Source organism: Camelus ferus, chromosome 13 (genome assembly GCF_009834535.1).
Source record: "Camelus ferus isolate YT-003-E chromosome 13, BCGSAC_Cfer_1.0, whole genome shotgun sequence".
Lineage (NCBI taxonomy): Eukaryota > Metazoa > Chordata > Mammalia > Artiodactyla > Camelidae > Camelus > Camelus ferus.
The window spans coordinates 37311591-37338811 of record NC_045708.1 but is presented as its reverse complement, the minus strand read 5'-3'; the positions used below and the strand labels follow the sequence as shown (position 1 = coordinate 37338811).

The following is a 27221-nucleotide window of genomic DNA, read 5'->3' as shown; positions in this document are numbered from 1 at the left end:
CCTTTAAAAAAGATCATCACAACTATGGTGCACAGAACAGATGGGAAAACTAAGACTCAGAAGTTAAGGAACCACCAAATATTACCAAAATTAGTAAATGGCACAATGGGGATTCAAAGTCAGGGCTGTTCGCCAGAACCTGTGTTCTTTTTACAGCCAACTGCCTTCCCCGTTCTTCCCATTGCCTCGTGACACCCCAGGGACCTCACAGGTGGTTCAGAGCCAGTGTCACAGCTGAAATTTGGAGCTGTGTCTCCAAGGAAACACTCTAAGAAAGGGATGGGTTGTCTGTTTCAAACTGCCTCCTGTTAGCTTTCTAGCTCCCCTCCCTTTCTATCAGCCCTCCTCTCTCTCCACCTGCTACACCTTCACGTGTGATTTAAATGGGCATCCAAGGTTGGACAGCACTGATATGCAGGTGTGTAATTAAGTGACTTGGCCTCACAGTGCTCTGTGAGGAGCTGCTGCAGGTTCTGACACAGGGTGAGAGGAGGGTTGGGGACTTCATTAGTTCAGCTGTGGCAGAAGTAGAATGAAAACATGATATCTGAACCTCTGTTTCCTCAGCTGTAAAATAGAAATAATATTAATGGCTACTTCCTAGTAGTGCAGTAAAGATTAAATGAGGCAATATAAGGAAAGGACCTAGCATGGTGCCTATAACGTAGCGGGTTCTCGATAAACTTGCCCACAGTTGCACAGTGAGTGGTAGAGCAGGGTAAGTTCATAAGTATTCTATTGTCCTATATTGTTGTGACTGATCTTGGTTACTGCCATTTTTAAGGTTGGAGCCATGGGGATCACAGGGTAGGGCTCACTGAGAAATTAGATATAAGCCATGGACCTTTTACCCTCATTTTCAATGGAGGATGGAGAGAACAGCATTGCTCTGCCCCTAAAAATGTCCAGTTAACCTTCGAAGGCAGTGAATAGGCTGAAAACCACTGAGTATATATTTTATATGAATGAGTTATATGGATTGTGAATTACATCTCAATAAAGCTGTTATTTACAAAAAAACAAAACAAGCAAAAAAAAAAAACTTCGAAGGCAGGAGATTCTCCTAGCTTGCTTGGGTCCTGCCTGACATGTTGCTAAGGGCAAGGGCAGGAGTCGGGGAGGCCATTCAGCTGAGGATTTATAATTCCTTGCTTCTGCAGACTCCCCCTTCCCCGACGCCACTGCTCAATACCGTTGCCCCACACCTTGGGTTGCCAGGTGACAGCTGGAAACTCTTATCCTCTCTGTATTCCTGTGCTTCTCACCTTCCGCTGTGAAGTCTGTCGACTCTGTGTTAATGACGCGGAGGCTCTGAGCTCAGGCCCAGGGATGGAGGGGAAGGGAGGGGAGATGATGGGTGGTCAAGTTCAAGGGGATGTCTGTGCTCCTTCTCTAGAGGACCCCAACCACTGCTCCCAGCTTAAACTGAGGGTTCTCCTTTATTCGTCTCAGTTCTTGTCCTACTCATCCAACTGTTTATAAGAACTCTCAATTCTAGCTCCCAGATTTCTCTTGAATACATCCCCTCCTCAGTTCTGTTCTGTAAACATTTGTCTGGGGCGAACTGTGAACCTGGCTCTCCCTCTGCACCTTTCCTACCTCAGATTCTTGCTATCTCCCCCTTAAATTGTAGCAGCAGCCAAATGGATCTCCCTGCCCTCAGTCTTGCTTCCTCCATATGCTCTGTGATCACTGTCACTCCACTACTTAAAACTCAGGGAGGGCTGTCCATCCATACTCGGTAAATTCCTTTGCCTGGTATTCCAGTTCCATCTTCAGTCACTCCCCCTTCAGACAGTCCACACTCCACCCATGTGTTCTCCAAACCCACAATCCAAACACAGGATGCACTTAAAAAAAAACAATCCTAATTTTTTTTACAATAGCTTTAGTTTTATAGAGAATTTGCAGATATAGTATAGAGAGTTCCCATTTGCCCCACACTCAATTTCCCCTATTAACTCCTTGTATTAACATGATACATTTGTGCTACTTAACCAATATTGATACCTCATTATTAGCTGACATCCATAGCTTATTCAGATTTCCTTAGTTTTTACCTAATATCCTCTTTCTGTTCCAGGATACCGTATTGCATTCAACTGTCATGTCTCCTTAGGTTCTCCTGGCGGTAAGAGTTAGGATGCAACTGTTTGCTTCTTGCTTCCCCTTCTCCCTAGGGATTACCCTTCCCTATTTTCCACCAGCAAACTTCTCCATTTGATTTTAAAGACTTAGTTCAAGTAAGCCTCCTCTGGGAAACCTTTCCTGACCCACCCCTCTCTGAGTCTGGATTAAGGGCCCCTCCTTTACTTCCCACACTTACCAGCTGTATTGCAAATGTCTGGAACTTGTCTTTCTTTCTCTCAGATTGCAAGCTCCCTGAGGTCAAGGGCCAGGTCCGATACTTGTCTACAGTTGCATCACATAGCACATGGCCTGGCATTCTACTGAGTAAGCGTTCAGTAGAGGCTGGCAAAATGAAAGTGAGTGCTCAGGCTGTACTTTCTGCCTCTCAAAGTCAAGCCAGCATTCCCCCTGCACCTGCTATATATGACCCTTCTCTTGGCTCCCAGTCAAGTTTTGCCTCCCCCAGGAACCTGGCCAGTTCTGCCCCTCAAGGGCTAGGAGACCTGGGGTTTCTCTCGGGTTAGCCTGTCTGTGGAATGGACATGCTGCTTTCTTACCTGCTTTCCTGTCAGAGCCAGGTGGACACCAGTTCAGTCTTCTGGTACATCTGTGATCTCATTTGATCCCAAGAGGAGGTCTTGTCATTCTCATTATATACACAAGGACACTGAGGCCCAAATAGGCAAACTGTTTGTACTTTACCAGAAGTCTCACAGCTGGATTATATGAGACTTGAACCCAAGCTTTCATGACTCACCTCTAAGCCTGGACCAGACAATCTCTGCATATAAAAATTGAGACCTAACCACAAGCAACAATTAAGTGCTGTTGGGGAGCCATCCCAGTACATTCCAGCCTCCTCTGCAGGGCCTGTTTAATACAGGGCTCCAGGCTGAACCCATAGCGCCATAAGCTAGCTAAACTTTTCAGCTTCCTCAAATAGGATTTGAGGGGAAAGAGATAAGGGAAGCAAGCGTGAATAGAGGAAATCACAGGTGATTCTAAGGTTGGACATGGTGTCTAGGCCCCCGTGAGGTGCCATTTTGTGGGGAGAGACAATATTCTCTCTGGATGCCTTTCTCCCCGACCGGCGTGTTGCTGTGTCAACTGATTGAACCCAGGGCTGGCTGGAAACTTACCACCAGCAGAGGCATAATTAGCCCTTTAATTTCCTTCTAGCGGAAGTTTGCTCAGGCAGTTTGCTCAGGCAGTTACCAGCCCTGCTTTCTTGGGCTCCTTCCTTTCCTACACCTCCAGCTCTCCGGGAATCGAAGGTCTGTCCTGGATGTGGCACCAGGAAAACAGCAGATTATCAAGAGCAAACTGTAAATTAAAATGATTATGACTAATGTTTATACAGAACTTTACAGCTGCCCAAGCACTGTCACACCACTTATCTCATTTTATCCTCCCAACATTCTGAGAAAAAGGTATTCATTTTGCAGCTAATGAATTGGCTCAGAAAACCAGATAACTGGTTTAAGGTCACAGGCCGGAAAGTGGCAGAGCTGGAATTCGAACTCATATGTACTTGACCCCCAAATCTGTACTCCTACCACTGCCCCTCACAGTACCCACTTGTTAAATGCTTCCTATGTTTAATTAAATGACATCTAAGTGTGGAAGGGACTCTAAAATTAAGGGGATAATGAGAATGAGAATTTTAAGTGGCTTCTTGGAGGAGGTGGAAAAGAAATGGATGCCAAGGTATAGAACTTTAAAATATATGCATTTTTTTGTCTTGTTCCCAAAGGGATTTAAAGTAGCAGAGAAAGATTAGACAGATTTTTTTAAATTTATTTTTTACAGTTTGGTTCTGAGTCTAGACTGATTTTTTCTTTTTAAAAAATTTTTTTGAACAGCGATTTATTTATTTAATTAGGGTTTTTTTTTTTTTTTTTTTGAGGACGGAGGTAATTAGGTTTATTTACATTTTTATTTTTAGAGGAGGTAGTAGGGATTGAACCCAGGACCTCATGCATATTAAGCGTGCGCTCTACCACTTGAGCTATACCCTCTCCCCTCTAGACTGATTTTTCTCTCCAGGTATGCTGCTCCAAATTACCTCCCAGTAATTCAGTCAATCCTAAAAAACAAAAAACAAAAAACAAAATAAGGAGAGTTTATAGTCTGGAGGAGGAAACAAACCCTGTAGCAATTCATACATTATTTCATTAAAGAGAGGATAGAAAAGTGCTTAGGAAGGCTGTGAGGTCACATTGTCTGGTTCAGATCTTTATCCAACTGTATGACCTAAGGCAAGTATTTGACCTCCAAGTCTCAGTAACTTCATCTGTAAAATGGGTACTATAATGGAACCTATCTCAGAAAGTTGTAAGAATTATCAAAGTGCCCAGCACACTCTAAGTCTCAACAAAGGGCAGTCAGTCATCAATGGTGCCTGTGGGTAATGAGGGAAATGTGAATCATAGAGGAGGAAGCATTTGAGCTGAATTCTGAGTGGTAAGTAGTGACTGGTTCAGCAGGGTGGAGGATCAGGCTGTTCCAGGCAAAGGGACCAGCATGAGAAAAGCACAAAGATTTTGAGGAACGCAATGTTTGGGACCTGGGGAATGGCCCTGGATGGTTAGAACCTAAGGAGAAAGAATGGGAGGCATGGCATGAGCTTAAAACAAATTGTTTGAAAAAACAGGCATAAATGTAGCATTTCAGCATCCCGGAAGGCAGTATAGCATAAGGGTTAAACTCCTAGCTCCAACATTTGCTAACATGGGCAAGTGCCTCAGTTTCTTTGTCCTACCTGCATCAAAGAGCTGATTGTGAGGACTGATGCTTTCATGCATAAAAAAATACTTGTCAGTGCCCGACACTCTATAAATATTCAACTCATGTTAGCAATTACTATTAGTACTGTTTACCCTGACTTCTTAGAGCTAGAAGGGGCCCTAAAAATCACCTAGTCTAATATCCTTATTTTAAAGATGGAAAACCCAAGGCCCAGAGTGGGGGATAGTCATAAGCCCATGAAGCAAGTTAAATCATTAGAATTGAATCATACCCAGGCCTCCTGACTCCTGGCCTGTACCATGTGGCTCCCTTTCTATTGTTAGGCTGCCTCTGATAGGTTCCCTGCTCTGTCTTCAAATGATTGTCTCCCCTCCTTTGTAAATAAATTTTGAGGCATTTGCTGTGTGGAGCTGAGTGTTTATCCTATTTTTAGAACACTCTGGCACCTGTATGCAAATGATCCTTAGGGGACTTGTCTGCTATGGTGACTCAAGCCAAGTCCCAAAGGAAAGCAGCTATGAGGCCAAAGGGAAAGCACAGCCCAAGGCATGATGGAAATCCTGGGCCATGTTTCTAGTTAAGTCCCAGAAGTCCTAGGGAGTTCATGCTAACCTATTACCTGCCTTGTATATGTTAACTCCTTGTGTCTCTTTTTGGAAATGAGTTCATAAGTAGGTCCCCGGTCCAGGCTTCAACTCAGGGTTTTGGACCTAAGAATATCCTGTCAGAAGGTGCCATGCAACCCAGGCCTGTGGATATTCACATCTATTTAGCTATACTGCTGGCTCAGATTCTGGGGAAATATTTCTTACTATCAGGAAAATGGAAGTAATGTGGGAGATTAGAGAGAGAAAAACTATCAGACAACCTGATGGTTCTGCCTTGCCAAGCTGGAGAGAAGGAGGGGCAAGCAAAGCCTTGAACATGTCTCCCATAAAGATTGGTGTCCCCTGGCCCTTGGCATAAGCAGCAGTGTCCCATCCTCAAAGGCCTCACCATTTAGCACACACTTACTGAATGTCCTCTAGGCAACAGGCCCTAGGGTGGGTGCCACTAAATCCCTCAGTAGCACCCTATTCTCTTCTGGGCATTGTCCAAATGCCTGGCTTGGCGTTCAAGACCTCCATGAGCTAGCCCCAGTTTCACTTCCTATTCCAAGTACCTTGTTTCAGAAATTTAAAATGCTATCAATTGTAAGATACATCCTTATTTCAGAGATGCCAAAATGTGAAAAAAATGGGCATTTTAGAATCCATATAATACTGTATTTTACACTCTGGTGAAAGTGGAACTGCTTGTACTCTCCCCAGATGCCATGCTGTTTTAGGCCTCACCATTTTTTTTTTCCTTTTTAGCTGTTTATAATGGAAAATTTCAAACACACACTCAAGTAGGGAGACTAAACAGTACTTGAACACCACTATCCATTTTCTGCAACAATGATCAACTCATGGTTTGACCTCCATGTTTTTCCCATATTTACTTCTCCTTGAACTATTAATAATAATGACAACTGCCAGTTATCATTATGGGTTTAGTTTTTCTTAATTATAAAAGTAATATATGCTCATTAAAAAATACTTTGTTGGGGGGAAGGTATAGCTCATTGGCAGAGCGTGTGCTTAGCATGCACAAGGTCCTGGGTTCAATCCCCAGTATCTCCATTAAAAATAAATTTAAAAATAAACCTAATTACCCCCCCACCAAATTTTTTAAAAAATACTTTGAAATTATATCCAAGCATAAAGAAGAAAATATTATTGACATTTTGGTTTATTTCTTTCCAGTTTCTTTTATATGAACTTTTAACATAGTTGAGGTCATAATGTCTATTCAATTTTATATCCTGCCTTTTTTAATGTAACATTTTGATGTAAGTACAGCTAATATTGTTAGAAAATCTTTATGAATATGTTTCTAATGACTTCATTATGTTTTATAGGGAAGATGTACCATATCTATTTATTAATTCATTTATTCAGCAGTATTTATTGTATTTACTGTATTTTGGGCACTCTAGTGGTTAAATAATGAGGCACAATCTCTGGCCTCTCAAAGCTTAGTTGGTCCTCATTATTTGAACATTTAACTACTTTTCAATTTGGAGTTGTTATGAAACACGTTGCAGTGATCAGTAATCATCCTTGTGTCTAAAACTTTTCCTAGGTTTAAGATCATTTCCTTTAGGTAGATTTTCATTAGTGAAATTTCTGTTTTGCTCTACCTTTGCCAGCATCGAATATTATCTTAGTTTAAGTTTAGCTAATTTAATAGGTTAAAAATGGTATCTCATTGTTTCAAACTGCATTTCTCTTATTGCTTATTACATAATCATCTATATATTTATTAACCATTTGTTTTCTGCATACTGTCTGACAAGGGTCCTATTTTTATCACCAGCAATTTCTTAGTACAAGGCCTGACTCCCATTTCCTTTTATTTGCTATGACCTGGGGATACATTAAGTGTAATCTTGTTTCAAGCTTCTCTTTTTCCTCCTGCCCTCTCCCACCTCACTTCTTCCCTCACCTCTTCCTGTCTTGAAGGGGAGTTGGATGAGTCACCTCAAACTCAAACCGAAGGGTACAGCAGGTGGCAAATTAAGCGAAGTCCCAGAGAGGCCTCTCAGCATCCTCTGAATGGTGCTGATGTCAACTAGGAGGCAAAAAGACTGAAGAGGAAATGGGTTGGCAGCTCTGATGCTAAATTTGTCCATGCCAAAGCATGGGGAGTTAGGGATGTTGGTTCATTCAGCAGGCATCTTTAAAATACCTGCTCTGTGCCCAGATCTGTGTTGGGTACTGATTAGCACTTATTATCTGTAGAAGACACAAATGAAATAGGTTATACTTAATAGTCAACTGTGTACATGTCTAAGACTTTCAGACTAAGCAGAGATGTCCAGCAGACAGTTGGCAATTTGTGTCTAAAACTCGAAAATAAGCAGCTCAGGTGGGGATAAAGAGCCCCAAGAGTAGGAGACAGAGCAGGACCAAAAGGACATGCAGGGAAAGCACTGGAAAAGCGAGGTTTCATAGAAGCTGAGGGGGTTTGAGAAGAGTGTGTGGTTTGGGGCATGTCATCTTTGTTATACAAGGCAACAGAGAGATCATATCCTCCACCCTTCTCTCATTCACTCATTCCTTTGTTTCGTTATTTTTGGAATACCTACCAGGTGCCTGCCATTGCTCTTGGCATTGCTGAGGGTACAGAAATGAAGGCACAGCTCCTAACCCCTAGTCCGGATGAAGAGCTATAGATGGAGTGGAAACAAACCCCTGATGTAGGTGCTATGATCCGTTCATTCAAAAATACTTACTGAACAACTAAGATATGCCAGATATACTGAGTATCAGTGAAAGGAACTCAGTTATCTGTGTGAAGTTATCTGCGTGAAGTAAAATATAGTGCTTGTGTCTTAGTGGAAATCATGGAAATCAATCATATCTGTGAGAGATTTGAGGTTTTGTGTAAGACCAATGCCAAAAATAAGAATCTGGGGTGTTCATCTCTCTGGGCCTGGGTTTTCCATCTGAAAAAGGAGGGAGTTGACCCCATATGTACCTATCATAGGATCTGTCCCATGTGAGGTAGCTTCCCTGCTAGACTGGGAACTCTGAGGGCAGGGATCACATGGATCTTATTCACTGGCATAGTGGAGGCTCAGTAAATATTTGTGGAATTGATTACTCTCACAAGGGCTTTCTAGCTCTAATATTCTGTGCTATCAATAAAATAAAGTGCCAAGTACAGCCTGTGGAGGCCCAGAAAAAATGATGATGAATTTTGATGCTGGATCCCAGAGAACCTCCCAGAATAAATGCCCTTTGACCTAGACCTCAAAGGTTACATAGGATTACAGTGGGTAGGGAAGTGCTTTAGAATACCCAGTCCTGGATTCCAGTGACATCTTTCTTGCCCTTAAGGATCTTCCGGTTACTACCTGTGTACCTTTGGATTCCAGTCTTCTCACCTGTAAATCAATAGTGACAATAATAGATGGTGTGCTAGAAAGAACACTGGATGTGGAGTCAGAATATTTGGGTCTGAATCCCAGTCTAGGCAAAATAAGTAGCTATGTGACCTTGGGAGTGTCACTTTACCTCTCTGGGTCTCAGTTTCCCTACCTGAGAAAATAAAACAATCAGACTAAATGAGCTCTAATATTGGTTTCTATTGGCTATAAAAAGTCTGCATCCCAGGGTCATTGTTAGGATCCAATGAGATGATACAACAAAAATGCTTGTAAACTATAGGGTGCTAAGTGTGGTCTATTCTACTGAGGACAGATGGGTGTAAGACAAAACCAGCTCCAAGGGATCACTCTTTCCTTTCCTCAGTTTTCTGCTTCTCTTTGGCTCCACTGAACCTCCCTGAAAAGCTGTCTCAGGGAGTGGAGGTCGCTGGGGGGGTGGTATTGCTCAGTGGTAGAGCATATGCTTAGCATGCACAAGATCCTGGGTTCAATCCCCAGTACCTCCATTAAAAATAAATAAATAAACCTAATTACCTCCCCCAACCAAAAAAAAAAAAAAAAAAAGCTCTCCCTCTGGTTTCCTCCCATTCCCTTGGGAAACAATGTCTCAGCTCCCAGCTGCTGCAACATACAAAGGTCTTGGAGCTTGGCAGCTCTGGGTCAGAGGCTGGAGAAGTGTGGGGAGAGCCAGCCTGGAAGCTCTATTTACCTATCTTCCTGGTGCTCATCATCCCCACCACCTAAACCTGCCCTGGAGGGAATGAATTAAAGAGATAGGAGGGAGGAATTTGGCTGGGGGAGCTAGTGTATAACAGGGCAAGATTCAGGGATGCAGGACCCAGAGATAACTTTTTACTAGTTGTGTGACCTTGTTAGCAGGTAGAGGGACCCCTAAATTAGGAAGCCCACCAAAGAGTGTGTCCTTAACGCCAACTGTGAAAGAATTTGCGTAGAAGCAGAGGGACAAAGTGAACAGCTGCTTTATTGCTCTTGAAGAGGAAATGGGAAGAAAGTGCTTGAGCAGGGAGAAGGGAAGACAAGCATTCTGGACAGGTGGACTTTTATGAGAGGCTTCTGCCACCATGTCCTCCTTCCAGGTGTGCTGGAGCCAATTGCCTTTCTTTTCAGTCTCTATACAGGCTTTTCCAGTTGTTGTCATGGTAATCGTCAACTGTCATGGTGCTGCAGGGTGTGTCATTTGGCATGCTAATACATTACAATAAGCATATAATGAGCTCATGGTCCACTGGAAGTCAAATCCTCCTCCAACTTGGGCTCCATTGGTTTTAACCAGTTCTTGTTTCTTTTCCTGAGACTTAGGTAAGAGTAATTGGTTTCTATTCGAGTGAGGGGCAGGGGTATGATCCTGAGGGCAACAGCCTTAGTAACCCAGCTGCACTATTGTTTCTTGATTGTTCCTCCCTTGTTTCTGCATTCCTTCACTTGCCTGATTAGCAACTGTTTGAATCTTCCCTTTGGAACTCGAGGAAGATCGAGGAGGCTGAATGAAGCCTATTTCCTACAAACAAGAAACGGGGAACATAGAAAGATTTGTACCAGGGAGGACTGCCACAGGGTCCTGCTCAATATCAACCTCTTAAATCTGTCTCTGCGCTGGGCCTCCCCTTTTGTCTATAACTTGGAAAGAAATCAGAAAAAGGTGACCCGTTTCTCACAGATGCTTTGCCAACCAGTTCTGAGGTTCTAAATGAGTCTTCTCTCCTCAGCACATAGTCAGCTCTTGAGTTTCATTCACCAGCATTCTTATTAAATGCCTACTATGTGCCAGGTGCTATAATTGCGGGTCTGGGATTTAGCTAAATATAAGATTGGGTCTCAAGGCACTCATGATCTGAAAGAGGAGACAGATGAATGAACCAGTAACTATAATAAATGTGATGTGTGCAATGATATACTGCCAAACCATAGAAGGGCAGAGAAAGAAGTTACTTTGGGGAGAGAAGGTCAGGGAAAGCTTCAGAAGATGTGACCGTGAATAAGGTGAATTATAAAAGAGAAGGGGATACCAGACAAATATCAGCATATCAGCATCAGACCAGCCCAGGGGTATGAAGGAGTAGTGTGTGGTAAACCACAAATGGTTAGGCAGAGCTGGAGCTCATTGGTTCAGTGGAGGAATGAGAGGGAAGAAATGGGAAGGGAAGCCTGCACTAGATCCTGGAGGGCATGTGTTCTGAGATGCTTGGACTCCATCGTGTGGGCTCTGGGAAGCCAGTGAAGGGGTTTAGACTGAGAGAGAGAGAGAGATGAGATTTGGATTTTAGAAAGACCTGTCTGACATTCAGCGTGCTCTATTGAAAATGTTGCAGTCACCTCCAAAATTCACCCTTTCAACAGGTATTTATTGGAAATCTCCCCCACCCTATGTGCCAGTGCTGTGCCAGGCACTGAAGACACAATGGTAAGCAAAACCAGACATTCTGTTCTTGTGGCACTTGCATTTTGGCAAGGGAGATGGACTTCAATCAAATAATTACACAAATAAATAGAAAATTACAGTGGGGATGGGTGCTACAAAGGAGAGGTGCATGGTGCCAGGAGAGCCTGTAATAGGAACATCTGACTTTGCCAGAATGGTCAGGGCAGCTTCTCTGCTGAGCTGAGCTCCAAAGGAAGAGTGTTGCCTCAAGGAGAGGTGCTAGAAGGATGTATGGGAATGGGCATCTCCTGCTTCAGAATCAAACAGAAACTGTGGACTTCAAGCAGGTGTGGTGTAGTATTCAACTTTTTTTTTCAGGACCTAGCCAACACTTCCCACCAAATCAGTGCCCACTGAAGATCTGAAAGAAAAGAAAGGAGAAGGAAGAAAACTCTTTCGGCATTTTAAATATCTGAAGATAGCAGTACTATTCCCCAGAGCACTAAACATCTTCCTACAGTTGCTCATCCCATGATACAGTTTCGAGTCCCCTCACTGTTCTGGTCTTTTTGCTTAATTGTCAAGGTCCCTGTGACAGGTGATTTAAAACATCAGAGATGTAGTCCTGTGCCAGGAGCACTGGTCTCTTGGAGCCAGAAGACCTGGTCTTATTTAAGTCTCTTTTCATCGTTCACCTCTTTGAATCTCAAGTGTCTTTTTCGTGGAGTGGAGATTTTGATTCTTACAGGATCTCTCTGGGAATTAACTGAGATAATAAGAAAAAAACATTTGTAACCTCTAAGAGCTAAACAAACATAGGACTTAAATATTTGGAGGACTGCCACATGAGTGAAAAATTAGATTTACTCTTTGTGCCTCCAGAGAACAGAATTAAATCAATGGATAGAAGTTGCCACAGATTTCAGCTCAAGGGAAGGAAGAAGTGTTCTAATAATCAGAACTATCAGTGGAGTAGCTGCCTTTTGAGGCGGTAGGCATCCCACATTGGGGACACTCAATGCAAGTATGCTGTGGAAGGAATTCCTTTTTTAAGCGAGAGGGTGGGTTGAATAACTTCTAAGTTTTACTTTTAATTTTAGAGCTCAACAATCTGATAGTCAAGACGAGTTGCTGGGAGAGGGCATATGTGGCAGAGAGAGTAGCATGAACAGACATATGGAGCAGAAATGAGTATGGCATGTGTGGGTGACAATGAGGAAACTCTAGAAAGAAATGATGGGTCTGTGTTGGATCAATGATTCAGTGGAAGACAGAGAAGATAATTAACATTGGTTGAGCGCCTGTGTGCCAGACACATGTGATTCCATTTAAGCTTTGTGGGTGATTTCCAGCCTTACTCTCTGGTGGAGGGGAGACTGTTGGCACTAGGAAGCCTTAGACATGGTTGGAGGACCTCCTATGTGGGAGGCTGCGGAGTGGGCTGGGTCCTGTCCTGGGGGTCAGCGAGGGATTAAGAATACACAGTCTGGTTAGGCTGTAGGCTGTGCTGAAAATATACAGGCTTTGGTCAAAGGACAGAATTTGAATCCTGATTCCGCTTCCTTATAGCTTGTAACTCTAGCAATTTATTTAACCTCTGTGACTCTTCATTAATGCATATATAAAATGAGGTCTTAAATTCGTCCTGCTTCAGGCTGACTTACAAATAAGAGAAATTATGTAGAGCAAAGTGCATCCCGGGAAGAGCACAGGCTTTGGAATCAGACAGACCTAGGTTTGAATGTCAGTCTGCCATGAACTGGTTGCAAGATCTTAGACAAGTCATTTGACTTTTTCTCATCTGTAAGTAGAAATATCAGCATTTCAAGGCTGTTTTGAAAATTAAGTAAAATAGGAAAAGTGCTTAGCGTAGTGCCTGGCACATACCAGTTTTATTTTGTTAGTACAGATTGTAAGATCCCATATGTACATAACTTATCTAAGTGCCTGGCACATAGTAGGTGTTCAGTTGATGTTATGTCCCTTCTCTGGCCCCCGTAGACACAGTGTCTGCCACACTGACAGGGCTGCCAGAGGCTGGGGTGGTGGCTTGCGCACCCAGATGTCCACTCTGGCATGATGCTGTCTGCCCATTTGAAGAGCTCAAGGAATGTCTGCTTCGTGGAAGTGAATTGATTGCTCTTGATGACATGGTCTCCTTCCTCAAGTAGCCAGTGAGTCATGCCTCTTTTTCTCTCCTCCTTCCTGTCTCCTCTTTGGTTCTATTTCTGACTCTCATCAGTGGGAGGGGAATCAATGTTCGTCAAAGTGATTTTTAAAAATAAAAGAGAGAGGGAGGTTCAGGAGCAATTCTCTGGGCTACTTTCCACTGAGCACAGGATAGTGAGAGCTGGATTGTTGCCTCCAACTTCGCTTTTCTTTAGGTGAAATAACAATAACAGCAGTATCGGCAGCAGCTGCTCTGAGCTTTACTGAGTGCCGACCATGCACCTGGCACTGTGCCACCCTCCACCAGTGCATTATCTCTGATCCTCATACAACCACTTCAGGGCTGGTATTATTATCACCACTTTACTGATGAGGAAATTAAGGCTCAGAAAAGTTAAATAATAATGAAATAATAGGGGTGTGGTGGAGGGATACATTGGGAGTTCCAGATTTGTAGATACTAACTGCTATATATAAAATAGAGAAGCAACAAGGTCCTCCTATATAGCACAGGGAATTATATTCAACATCCTGTAATAGCACATAATGAAAAAGAATATGAAAAGGAAAATATATATATATGTATAACTGAATCACTATGCTGTATACCAGAAATAAACACAACATTGTAAACTGACTATACTTCATTTTTTAAAAATGAAAATGATAAATACTCCTACACTGAGTGCATATTATGAGTCAGACATTTAAAAAACATCTTATTTAATTACACCCTACAAAGTAGGCATTATTGTTTCCATTCCAGTCATGAGGAAACTGAGCCTTAGAGAAATTAAAAAAAAAAATACAACCAAGCTGTCCAAAATCACACTGTTGCTGAGTGGCAGAGCTGGGAGTCAGACCAAAGGCTGCTCAACTTTTAACTCATCCATTCCCTTTCTGTCTGGCCATTCTCTGCTCTCTGAGGGAAGTGTCATATTGAGACCCTGGGTGGAGGCATCCCTGGTCAGGTTTGAATGAGAGGGAAGTGGCACATGGCCTGAGACTCATTCACTCCAGCTGGGCAAGCCCTGGGAAGCTGGCCCTGCTCCTGAGCTGACTGTGGAGGGACAAAAATAATGCCTAAATGGCACTAACTCTGTGTTGGGAACTGTTCCAAGCATTTTAGATATAACTTTCTTAGTATTCACAATGACTTTGTGAATATGAATAGGTTATTATTCCTATTTTATAGATGAAGAAATGGAGTCCCCAAAAAGTAAATTGTCCCAGTCTCAGGAGGGGATTACACAAGAGCATGAATACCAGGAGATGGCAATCATTAGGCGTCATTTTAGAGGCTGCCTACCATCTCCACATAGTTAGTAAGTGGTAGAACAAGGGTTTACATCCAGAAGTCTAACTCCAGAGACTGTGCTCTAACCTCAAACTATATGGCCCTTCTGTTTAACAAGGGGCCACTGAATCCCTACTGTGTGCATAGCCCTGTGCTAGGCACTGAGAGTACAGAGGTGAACCTGATTCCATGTCCCAGCTCATTTATTATTCGTATAGATTTCCAACTAATTGGGCCTCAATTAGGTGACAGGATTCTTCGTCAAAGAGCTGGGGCACAGGGCCAGGCTCCAGGCAGAGATGGGAGACTAGAAACTCTCACAGAGAAATGGTATAATGCAGGCAGAGTGAGAAGAGTTGAGATCTGCTGGCAGCGCAGTTGCTCAGAAATCCTGCTTGTGCCTCTAGGTCACCAGTCTCGACAGGTGGCTTAACTAAACCCTCAGGTCAAGATTAAGGGTCTGAGCTTAGAGATTGGCAGGAAGAGTCTCATCTGTGGTGTTGGCTCTGAGATGCTCAGGAAGCAGAGTTAAGAGCATGGGAGGTAGACCAAATTCTGCTGCAATGTTTCATAGGTACACCTGCCCACCAAGCTTTTGTGTACATATGGCAGAGAGTGAATATTACTCTAACATTAGTCCTAAGATTCCAGTGTTAGATGTTTAATCATTCACTCACTCATCTGTCTCTTCATTCATTCATTCACCCATTCACAAGCTGGATAAAATTCTATTTGCCAGAACTCTCAGGGAGAAGTACTCTATGTGGTCAGAAGGAATATTCTGATACGCTGCCTGAAGTGAAGAGTGAGACACCCAAAAACCATGCTCAACAAATAGGAGATGGTGATTCATATGCTCTCCAAGGATGGTGGTTATGTTAAATGCAGATTTTGTTTTGCTGAGTAATGTGTGCAAGTCTAGGCCAGAGCTGAATTGCTGAGACATGAAGAAGCTGAGCTCTGCCAGAAACATAACTGTTATCTTTGATTTCTCATCTCTTCATCTCTCAATCTGTCACCATGCCCTGTAATTCATCTTTTAAATACCTCTTGAGTCTGTTTCTACTCCAACCCCATTGATACCACTAGTTCAGATCCTTACTGGCTCTCACCTGAACCACTGCAAAGATCTTCTAACCAGCATTCTTGCTTCCCATCCCTTTTCCCTCTAGTCCATTCTCCACATCACAGTTAGAGTGATCTTTCTAAAGTTCAGATTGAATTGCATTAATCCCCTGCCTCAAAATCTTTGATCCTAAAAGATCAAGTTCATACTCCACACCATGACCTTCAGAGTTCTTTCTAGCTTCCTTGCCTACCCGTTTCCCACCATTCCATTAGTTCTTCTGGAGTAATCATTGGTAAAAACTCTTTCTTCTGCCAAAATACCTTTCCTTCACTTCCTTATTTAGAAGTTCTTCTTTAGGGAAATCTCTGTTGTCTTCCTTCTATTGCCAAGTGAGCACATCTTTAGATAATGGTCCTGGACTCGGTACAGATTACACCCATGGTACTGGTTATACCATGTACCACATTTCCTGTTCTCCTCCTGGGTATATTATAAGATTGTGGCTTTCTTGGGTGTGGGCATGTGATGTGCTTTGGCTAGTGAAATGGGAAAAGTGGAAGAGCCAACACGTGACTCACACACTTCCTTTCCCTCTGGTATCTGCTCTGTCAGTCTTTATCCTGGAATAAGGAGACAAAAAGCAGAGCACCCAGCCAACCCTTGATGGATACATAATAATAGTGAAAAATAAAATCTTTTGTTTAAGCTGCTGAGATTTGGAGGTTGCTTATTGGTGAATAACCCAGTATATCCTAACTGGTACACTATTTCTGCTTTGACATCTCTCATAACTACCCCAAACCACCATGTTTCTACCTTACTTGACTTATGAAATACACTTATGCCACTTGTCTGGTACTGATGATGTACTACCACATATTGCTAATTATCAGTTCGATAGTATGTCTTAGCCACCTCTATACTTTTACTGAGGCTTCCTGAGGGCAGGGATGGTGCTTGTTCCATTTTTGTATCACTCAAAGTGTGGTTCATGGCTAAGGCAGTATACTGCAGTTGGGCCAAGAGTCAGACAGACTTGTTTTGAATCCCAGTTCTTACACTTAATGGGCAGTATTTATGACCCTCAGTTTTCTCATGTGTATAATAGGGGTAATAATATGTACCCTACAGGGTTTGTCTAAAGTTTGTAGATAACAGGTGCAATATGTGTCCAAATCATGGCAGACTACATTGTCCCATTATTTATTTTTAACATTATAGATGGTGTTCAGTAAACGCTTGTGGATAAATCTTTCATTGATTGAGGTGTAATGGTATGTGCATTGGACTTGGAATCAGAAGTCTTAGATTTAAGGCATAACTTTTGTCATCAGCTTTGTGACCTTGGAAAAGTCACATACCTTTTCTTCATTTTTCCATTCCCAAGTACAAAATGTAAATACTGATACCTTTGTCAAAGAGATTTTTAAAAATTTAAATGAGATAATACATGAAGAAATGTTTTATATGTGCTCAAGTTATCACACATCTAAAACTGTAATGATATAGAGAAGACTGGTTGGTCCCTCACATGAGGACCGTGTGGACACTTGTGAAGCATCCTTGTGTACTCTAGTAACAGTCAGTTGTTGGGCTTGTCTTAGCTTGCTTACATGTCTGTTTTTTCAACTAGACTGTTAGCTGTTTGAGACAAAGAATTGCCTTAGTCATTATTTATTAGTAAAAATATGTATTTGTTTCTCTTCATCTAAGTCACACATGCTTATCATAGAGAAAATAAAAATTCCAGAAGAAAATTAAAATCTTGGTAATTTCTATCTCTCATACAGAGATAATCACTATTAACCTTTTGATGTGTTTCTTTCCAGTTTTCTTTTCTGCATATATAGTTATGAAACTGTCATTATATGACATATACAAGTGTTGATCCTTTATATTAAATATTCTTATATAAATAAACACATTTAAAAATTTTGTATGTCAACCATTCTCCTATTGTTGAACTGTATAAGTCAGTGATACTTTTTCACTGTCTAAGTAAAGTTGTAAGAAACACTTTTGTGCATAAATATTTGTCTGATTTTCCATTTTTGTAGAAAAAGTTTTAGAAGGAAAAATTTCTGGGTCAAAGGTACAAATATTCTTAATGCTCTTGGGACTTTCAAATTGATTTCCAGAAAGACTGAACCAAGCAAGTTCCGCTCCCACAAGCAAAGTATGAGGTTGCACATCTTGCTACAGCCTCATCTATGATGATAATTATAATTAAAAATAAGCTTAAGATCTTTTTTGTGAGAAAGAATATGAAAATGAATATATGTATATTCATGCATGACTGAAGCATTGTGCTGTACACCAGAAATTGATACATTATAAATGGAGTATACCTCAAAAAAAAAACCCCCACCTTTTTAATATAATAATTATCCACTTACATTTCTTCTGTGAATTGTTCTTTCCTCCTGCTCATTTTTCTATTGGGATTTTAATTATTTTCTTATTAATTTCCATGAGGTCTTAAAAACCATTTTATTCTGGTCACCAAGTACAATGCAAGACACGTAATAGATGCTCCCTAAATATACTTTGAATTATTAGTTCATTGTCCTGGGGACTTTTGAGGAACAAAAGCAGACTTTCTAGGAGACTGACTCCTTCCTTTTCCCACCCAGGACACTGCTGGGCAGGAGCGGTACAGGACCATCACCACAGCCTATTACCGCGGGGCCATGGGCTTCATTCTGATGTATGACATCACCAATGAGGAGTCTTTCAATGCTGTCCAAGACTGGTATGAGATTCATTCATCCATCCATTCATTAAATTGTTCATGAAAACCTAGCCTGTGCTAGGCCCCGTGCTATGTGCTAGGGAAGCCCACACGAATCAGACATGGATCCTGTCTTCAGAAAGTTCACAGATGAGAGGAGAGGACAGATCAGTGAGCGGGCAATGAAAATATCATGTGACAGGCGCAGGGATGAACAGCGCACCAGGGCTGTGGGAACCCAGCGGAGGCTCCGACCCAGCTTAGGGAGTCAGGGAAAGTGTCCTGGAATTGCTGACCCACATGCTGCATTTTGTAAGATGAAGGGGATTAGCCAGAGGGACAAATGGATAAAACTGTTACAGAAAAAGAGTACAGATGTTCAAAGGCGAGAAGGTGGGTGAGAGGATAAGAGCAGAGGTCATTAAGGATTTCGTATGCTGGGGTAAGGAATTTGGATTTTATCCCATAAGTAATGACATTTGGACAGGGAACAAACAGGTTCAGATTAGTGTTTTAGAAAGGTCATTTTGGACATTGTACTAACTGAAGCCACATTTTGCTTCCCTATAAAGTTTGTCCCTGGGCTGGGCAGTGGGGTCCAAGTTCATAAAGGTCCAATATACAGTAGAAATCAGCACAGTTCCCCAGAGGTACAACGTCTGAGCAACTTAAATCTTTCTTCCTGGAGCATCACTCACAGAGAGAAGGGAGCAGGAAGGGAAGGACCCAATGCCCCTAATCAGTGGAAAGGATGAGGATGGGGGAAGAGGGAGCATCTGTGCCTGGCTGCTCTTCACAAGCAGAGAGGCTGAGCTGGCCGGGCATACAGCAGCAGCGCTGGCCAGTGCCAAGCTGGTCTCCTGTTCTTTTTTGCCCATGGCTGCCCTTTGAAGATTTCCCTTTCTCCCAAGGAACAGTTACCATGACTATGTGAAGTGCTGTTGGTGTCTTGGAACCCTGAGCTCAGAGCGACCTTGCAGGCTGCCTGCCCTACCCTCCAGTTCTGAACAGCAGTGGAGGGTGCTGACCAAGTGAGCATCTGTCACTCAGACATTCCTCAGCCTCTTGGTCATTCTCCTCCTCTGTCCTTCCCCTGCCTTTTTAACAACCCCTTCTCACCACCTTCCCTTTTTCTCCTTTCCTTCTTCTTTTTCCTCTTTCTCTCTCTTTATACCTCTTTTTCATCCTGCTTTTCTCCTTTCTTATTTCCTTTCTTCCTTCCAGTCGTGGTTTTTCTCTCCTCCTCCCTTCTCCCTCCCTCTCCATCTTTTCCCCTCACCTCTCACCATGAAGTGATTAGCTCTTTAAGTGTCTGCCCACTGCTCATTCCCTGTTGGCCTTGATCTCCTTCCCTTTCTCCATCTGTCCCTGTTCATCCTGCCTCAGGAACACAGTGATTTTTAACACCTGGTGATGATTGCTCCAAGAATAACCTAAGTCACTAATCTGGGAGCTGAGAGTGGATGGTGGTGGGAGGAGGGAGGAAGATGACAGAAGAGCAGTGTGGGAGACATGGGGCGTTGGCTCCAGGTACCTTCCTTGAAGCTGAAGACCGAGTGTCTATCTTTCCCAAGCCCTGATCTTTGAGTTTTGCCTCTGAGAAACACAGTCCTAGTCTAGCCCCTACCTGCCATGTAAGCCCCAGTGCCCAGCTCGGAACCTGACTCTCTGTTGGCCCACAACAAATAGTGGTTGAGTGAATTCCATCCTTTGGGGGAATGGCTTTTCACCCTTAAGGAGAAGGTTGGTGGTGAAATCAGCTTTAGGAGCAGGGTTGGTAATAAGTCCAGGTTGCAGTTAGGGTTAAGTTACAGTGAGTGTCAGCATCAGGAGAGGGTCAGGTTTTATTTAGATCTGCTTCAGGATTAACCACTTGCTGGCTTGTTCCTTCCGAAGATGTTCACTGACAATTTCTTTTTTCTGTGCCCTGTGCTGGGGGCTGGAACCTCAAAGATGAATAAGCCTGTTCCTGCCCTCAAGGAGAGACAGATGAATTTAGCCAAATGTGACAGGTGCTACGGCAAACGGGCAGGGGAAAAAGATGAGGGAATCGTTTCTACTTGATGAGGGGACTGGGGACAGAGTTAGGCCCACCCCACAAAAAAGTGTCTCTTTGATATGAAGGTCTGATTTTATTCCCTCTGTTTAAAAGTTTGCTCTTCATTATAGAATGTTCACTTTCAAAACTTTGAAAAGCAGAGAAAAGTATTTTTTAAACATTTCATAATCATCCTGCTTGAAGGAAACCACTGCTGACATCTTGGTTTCTACAAATAATCATAATCTAAGGCCCAGTGAAGATTTATGAATCACAGAGGAGGAGGGAGAGGCTGGTTGGGCCTGGCGAAGCCGGAGAAGCCTCCCCCGAGCAACTGTGGGATCAGCCCTGGGCCTGGAAGATGAGTCAGGGTGGGGAAGGGATTTCCAGTAGAAGCAAAGGCACGCGCCATGGGAGAGCATTTAAGGGATGGGTGAGAACGTTTGTGAAGTGGGAGGAAAGGTAGTGAGACTGGAGAGAAGCATGTGAACGGTCTTGAATGTCTAACTGAGGAATCTAGACTTCATTACATAGTTAGTCCAGGGGCCACAGAAGGCTTTAAGGAAAGGATGTGTTGTGGTCAGATAGGTATTTTGGAAAGAGCCCTCTGCCCAGTGACGAGAGGGATGGGGAGATGCATTAGAGGAAGACTCCAGATAGCTGGGTGACGTACAACCAGGGCGTAGAGGTCAGCATCCATGACAGCAAGCAGGAGCAGAGGTCTGACTGTCTGTCCCAGGCTGAATTAGTTGACAGTAACTTGGGAGTTACTAGTCTTGTTGAAGGGGCTTCCCCCAGCTTTGCAGGATCCTTTCCAGTCTAGGAGGTCGTCATGAACACAGTCCTCTCTCTGTCTCTCTTTAGGGCAACTCAGATCAAGACCTACTCCTGGGACAATGCGCAGGTCATCCTGGTGGGGAACAAGTGTGACATGGAGGAAGAGAGGGTTGTTCCCACCGAGAAGGGCCGACTCCTCGCAGAGCAGCTTGGTATGTGCACGACACGTGTGTGTGTGCTTGTTTGTGCACACACACGTGTGCACGGGAGTGGGACAATCAGAGAGAGCAAGTGTGTGTTTGTATTTGTGATGTTAAGGTTGTGCTGTGATTATGAATTATGTGCATATGTGCTCTGTGTGCGTGGTTTTATATTTGTGTGATGTACATATTGCTTTATGCTACTGAATTCTAGATAATTCATTATTTATGATATATGCATATTTTGGTACATTGAACATATAAATAAAATTTCAACTTATGAAAATTTTTTACCAGTTCCTTCCACAAAGGATTTGAAGTATCTTATAAAAATCATCATGGTACATCAATAAAGAAATAAATAAGTGAGATAATTGGAGCAAAGGGAAAGCAAGGGTAGGAGAAAATAAAAGAGGCCAGAGGTGAGATAAAATGTTTTGTAAGTTTTGGGGTGTGTGCAAGAGTTGGGCCAACATATTGGCTTTGAGCTTCTTAGCAACCGTTGCAAAGAGGGAAACATAATCAAGTTACTTGGTTCTGGGATGGTCCTTAAGATAAAGACCAACCCATAATTCCAAAGAAGCACTGCTGTTCACTAGCAACTATAGAGCAGACTATATGCTGAATCTGACAATGTCCTTAGTATCAAACATCCTTATAGCAACTACCACACTGAACATCGTAGGCTGTGTCTTTCAGTTTCTCTCTGTGTAAACTGATGCTTTGTCACCAAAATATAATCACAATAAAAGTAATTGTACGGAGAGATGAGACAATGTGGTTTCACCATGCAGCTAGCTCAGTGATGCTTTGATTTTTTCCAAGGTTAAAGCACCTTGATCCTTGTGCTCCATTGAGACCTAGGAGCCTCAGGTGTGTCTCAGTGGCCCCACAGCAGGACACCTACCTACACTTGCTTGTAACATCAGCTTTTCTTTCTTTTTTTGTTTTTCCTCTTCTTTTCTATATTGGGGTTCAATGTAGGATCACCTTAGGGAAGTCTTCCTCTAGAAGAATGAGTGTACTCCTTAGCTTTTAGCCAGTCCCCCTAAGTATTTCCCACAACCTAGGTTGTTGTAAGTTTTGAGGAGTAGGGAGTTTAAAGTTACATTCTCTGCCAGTATCTGAAGTACAGATATGTGGGCTGGTAGGTGGGTAAACTGTGTAACATACAAGTGTGAATTGTGTGTTGTACATATTTATGTTCTGTGTATTGGGAGTAGCTGTATAAGAGGGTATCCTATGCATCTTTCTCCCCTCTCCTATTCTCCAGGGTGGCCTGGAATAGAAATTAGCAAACTGTAGGTGCTTAATAAATAGAGAGGTTGGGTGAATTGGCTCTTGCCAGAGGTTCTCAGGGACCAGAACGTGCTTCCACCCATTCCCATTGCTCACGGAACAGTAAGCATGTGGTGAAGCCCACATGTGGGTGACCTCAGGCTATCTCTTTATGCCTTCAAGCTGCTGTCCCCAGGACTCCCAGCACTCTTCCTGGACCAACTATGCCCCATCTGTTTGGAATGCTTTTTCTACTCGCCTACCCTCATGCAGCTATTGAACCCCTACTCACATTTCAAAACAGCTCATGCTTAGCTCATCTTCTGTGAAACCTTTTCTGTACTCCTCTAGTTCTTTACTTTGTGCTCCCCCCAACTTAATGTACCCCATACATGCAAAAGTCATAGTACCCATCACACTTGTTTGTAACTTGTTTCCTTGTTTGTCTCCCAAAAGCTCCATGAGGACAGGAAATGAATCTTGTTTCTCTTTACACCCACAGTGCCTGGCAGATGGCCTGGCATTGAGTAAACATTGCAAAAGTGTTTTGATTAAAATTTTATGATGTCAAGAATTTGGCTACTTCATTTTACTTCAATCCAATTATGGCTTCCTGACCTCCTATTCTATGCCAAGTACTGTGTGTTGAACAAGGGTTATGTTCCCTGCTCTGAGACAGGCACAATGATACGCTAAGTGATCAGTGTTGTGATAGAGGGAGATGCCAGGCATGTGGGAGCACAGAGGAGACACCTATTCAGTTGGGATCAGAGAACATGATACTCACACTTGGGTCTTGAAGACAAGTAGGAAGAGACAAGTGAAGAAGAAAGATAAAAATATTCAAGGCAGGGGGAATAACACTAACAAAGGCAAGGAACAAAACTGTGTTTAGGGAACCATAATTCATTGGATTGTGTGAGTCTAGAGTAGTGTTTCCCCAAAGAGAGAGACTCATGTTGCTGGAAGTGTGCAAGATGCTTTTATGTATATATTTTGATGTGTATTGGAAAAAAATATAATCAGCATTTCAAGTCCTTAAAGTTAAATAAGTTTTTAAAAAGTGAGTTAATTTTATATTAGGAAAAAATATAGCCAGCATGCCAAGCCCTTATGACTAAGATTTTTAAAAGGCAAGTTAGTTAAACATTTATTGGGTGTTTACCATGTGCCAGGCACTATTCTAAATGTTTTAAAGTATTGCTCACTTAATTTTTTCTTTTCTTTTCTTTTTAACATTTTTTATTGATGTATAATCATTTTACAATGTGTCAAATTCCAGTGTAGAGCACAATTTTTCAGTTATACTTGAACATATATATAATTCGTTGTCACATTTTTTTCTCTGTGAGCTACCATAAGATTTTGTATATATTTCCCTGTGCTACACAGTATAATCTTGTTTATCTATTCCCCTCTAGAACCTGATAAGATATGTACTTTTCTTATACCCAAGTTGTTCTTTAACAGATAAGAAAACTGAGGCACAGAGAAGTTGACTAACTTGCTTAAGGTCACACAGCTAATACCAGGTAGAGTGAGAATTTGAACTCAAGCAGTAGTCTGGCTGCAGAGCCTTTGCTCCTAACCACTTAACCTCACTATACAGCAAGTGTGGTAATAATAGCTGTTGTATATTGAGTCAGGCACTATATGAAATGCTTTGCATTAATTATCTCATTTAATTCAGATTATAACCCTCCAAGGTGGGTCATGTCCAATACCCTGAAAAATGAGGTCCAGAGAGGTTAAAAAACTTACTCAAGTTTACGTAGTTGGAAAGTGGTGGAGTCAGTATAATTTTCTAATATAAATTTCTGATTTATGTAGAAAAACAGATGGAAGTGAGGCTAATTCTTAGTACAGGGTTCAGGGAGGCACTTGAAGAAGGCTTTAATGAACTGATTAGATTTGGGTAGGTCAGGGTAACCCATCTCAGTCCTGCATAACTTCTGGAGATTTCCTCTATTGCTTAATAGAACTTGTCTATTTGCATCTGTCTCTTCTCGCTAGACCTCGGTAGCAGCAGGGGTTATATTTGGTTCTTTTCATTATCTCAACTCCCAGCATAGCGTAGATATTCATTGATTCATACATTTATTCACTTATTCATTGGTAAGTATTTATTGAGCACATACTCTGAGCCAGGTTCTGTCTGGCACTTGGGATATAAGGGTGAACAAAATAGTTATGATCATTACTATCATGGAGCTAATGGATAAAGAGACATTAAACAAATAATTATACAAATAAATACGTAATTAAAAATTTGTGAATGAGTGAATTTGTGGTATCTGAATTATATCTCAATAAAGCTGTTAAAAAATTGTGATAAGTACTCCAGGAATTAGAACTCTTGTTATAGCAAGTGATAAAATCCCAAATCAAACTAGCTTTAATTAAAAAAATAGAATTTATTACCTCATGTCAACTGGGAAGCTCACTAGAACCAGGACTCAACTGAACTCTCTATTTCTCAGCTTTGTTTGTCCCTTCAGCCACCTTCTGTAGCCAGACTCTGAATGGGGAGTAAGACAGATGATGGTGGCTCCAAATTCACATCTTCCAATTTCTGCAGAAAGAGCATTCTCGCCCCTAACCACCACATATCAATCTCAGGGAAGGCGATGACTGGCCACCTGGGAGTCTCCTGCCTATCCCAGTGGCTGGGGGAGCCAAGTATTGTAACCCATAGTCCCAACACGATTGTTTAAAGTAGCACTTCCATAAAGGAAGGAATGGTGGACAGATAAAAGTAACATAAGTCCACCACAAGGGCTATGAAGAAAGTCAAGAAAAGAGACCTAATTTTAGACTGGAGAGTCAAGATCTTCTGAGAAAGTAACACTTAAGCTGAGAACTAAAGGATGAGAAAAGTATTAGTTAGGCAAAGACTGGGGGAGGGAGTTGTTGGGAAAGGGAGTGTTCTACATCAAGAATAGCCCTCATGTGGCTTAGAGCTTGAAACACTCACGAGATTGGAAGAAGGCCATGTCGCAGAGACTAAATAACCAAGGGGAGAGTAGTGTGAGATGAGTGTGGAGAGGTAGGCAGGGGCCAGGTCGTGCAGGATCTTGCAGGCTGTGTCAAGAATTTTGCAAGAAAAACAAAAACAAAAAGAATTTTGCAAGGATGTGGTCAGATCTGGAAGAGGATGTTCAGCCTTTCTCACCCTCTGCTATGCCAGCTATTAAGTTTCAGTCATCTGTTTGCCAGTGCAGTAGGGCCATTCTCTGCTTTATGGGATTGCTCTTCGAGACTCTCTTTCTTTTAGCATTTCTCAGCTTTCTCAGCCAAGACTATTGATATGGCCAGCAACTAGCGTTTATTAAAGCTTTGAGTAGCAGCAGGCCTTCTATATCCTCAAAGTTTCTGGGACATGGGTGAGGCCGTAGTTTTTCTCAAAAGCTTGCCACTGTTTCTCTTCAACATTCCATCCTCAGTCACAATGTTACTGAGATTTCTTAGATTATAACCCAAATCAGGAGCTTAAATAATAAAGGTTTATTTTTCACTCACATTACATGCCAGCTACAAGTCAGCTGCAAGCCTGTTCCATGTGTCTTCTTACTCTGGGATCCAATTTGGGATGCCTAAACCACACAAAGGGCTCTCAAAGCTTCTGTTGGGACTTGGAATGCCCACGTCAATTGGCCAAAGCAAGTTGCATGATCAAATCTGTTGCTGATGGAGAGGGAAAATATATTCTTCCCACAAGGAGGCACTGCAAGCCACTTGGCGTTTGGTGGGGTTATAAAATCTTCTACAGGGAGAGCGCTGAATGATCTGCCACAATCACTAAACATGTGATGGATCCTGGAAATAGAGGTAAATGAATTCCCTGCCCTCAAGATGCTCATTTAACAAGGAAACAAAATAGTAGAGAGGTAATTTCGGTATCTTTTGGGTAGAGGGCCATGTCAGTCCTTAGTCTGTTTGCTATCGTTCTTCACCCTTCTCCTGCTCTGTCTCTCTCTTGAACGTATCCCTTGAGGGGAGGAATAACTCAAGTGGTAGAGCACGTGCTTAGCAAGCATGAGGTCCCGGGTTCAATCCCCAGTACCTCCTCTAAGAATAATAAATCTAATTACCTCCCCCCTACCTAAAAAAAAAAAAAAAAAACAGAACTAATTCCTTGAACGTATCCCTACCCCCAGATGTTGACCTTGGCTGACTGTGTTTCCTGGGCTCCTGTGACAGTGGCTTCTGATTGGGTTTAGCCAAGAAGAGACATTGGCAAGTGATTGAAAATGGGGAAAGGGAAAAATCCTGTGTCTGTGTCTCCCCCATCCCTTGACTGGCTGCTCCAGTAGAGGCTACTCCTCTTCTCTGATTCCTGCTCCCATAGTTCTAACTTCCTTTGGCCCCAGTAATAGGTTTTGTTTTTTTTTTCTGTTGATAATATCTGGGTTTCCTCACTATTCTATT

General features: G+C 42.4%; 1 protein-coding gene across 1 annotated transcript in view; it reads left to right on the top strand.

Annotated features, from left to right (window-relative positions):
* RAB3B (RAB3B, member RAS oncogene family) overlaps positions 1 to 27221 on the top strand; it is a 59392-nt gene that overhangs the window by 22906 nt on the left and 9265 nt on the right. Inside the window, exons 3-4 of the mRNA XM_032494259.1 lie at positions 18403 to 18521; positions 21403 to 21527. Coding sequence (XP_032350150.1) covers positions 18403 to 18521; positions 21403 to 21527 — 244 coding nt within the window. The remainder of the gene's footprint in view (positions 1 to 18402; positions 18522 to 21402; positions 21528 to 27221) is intronic.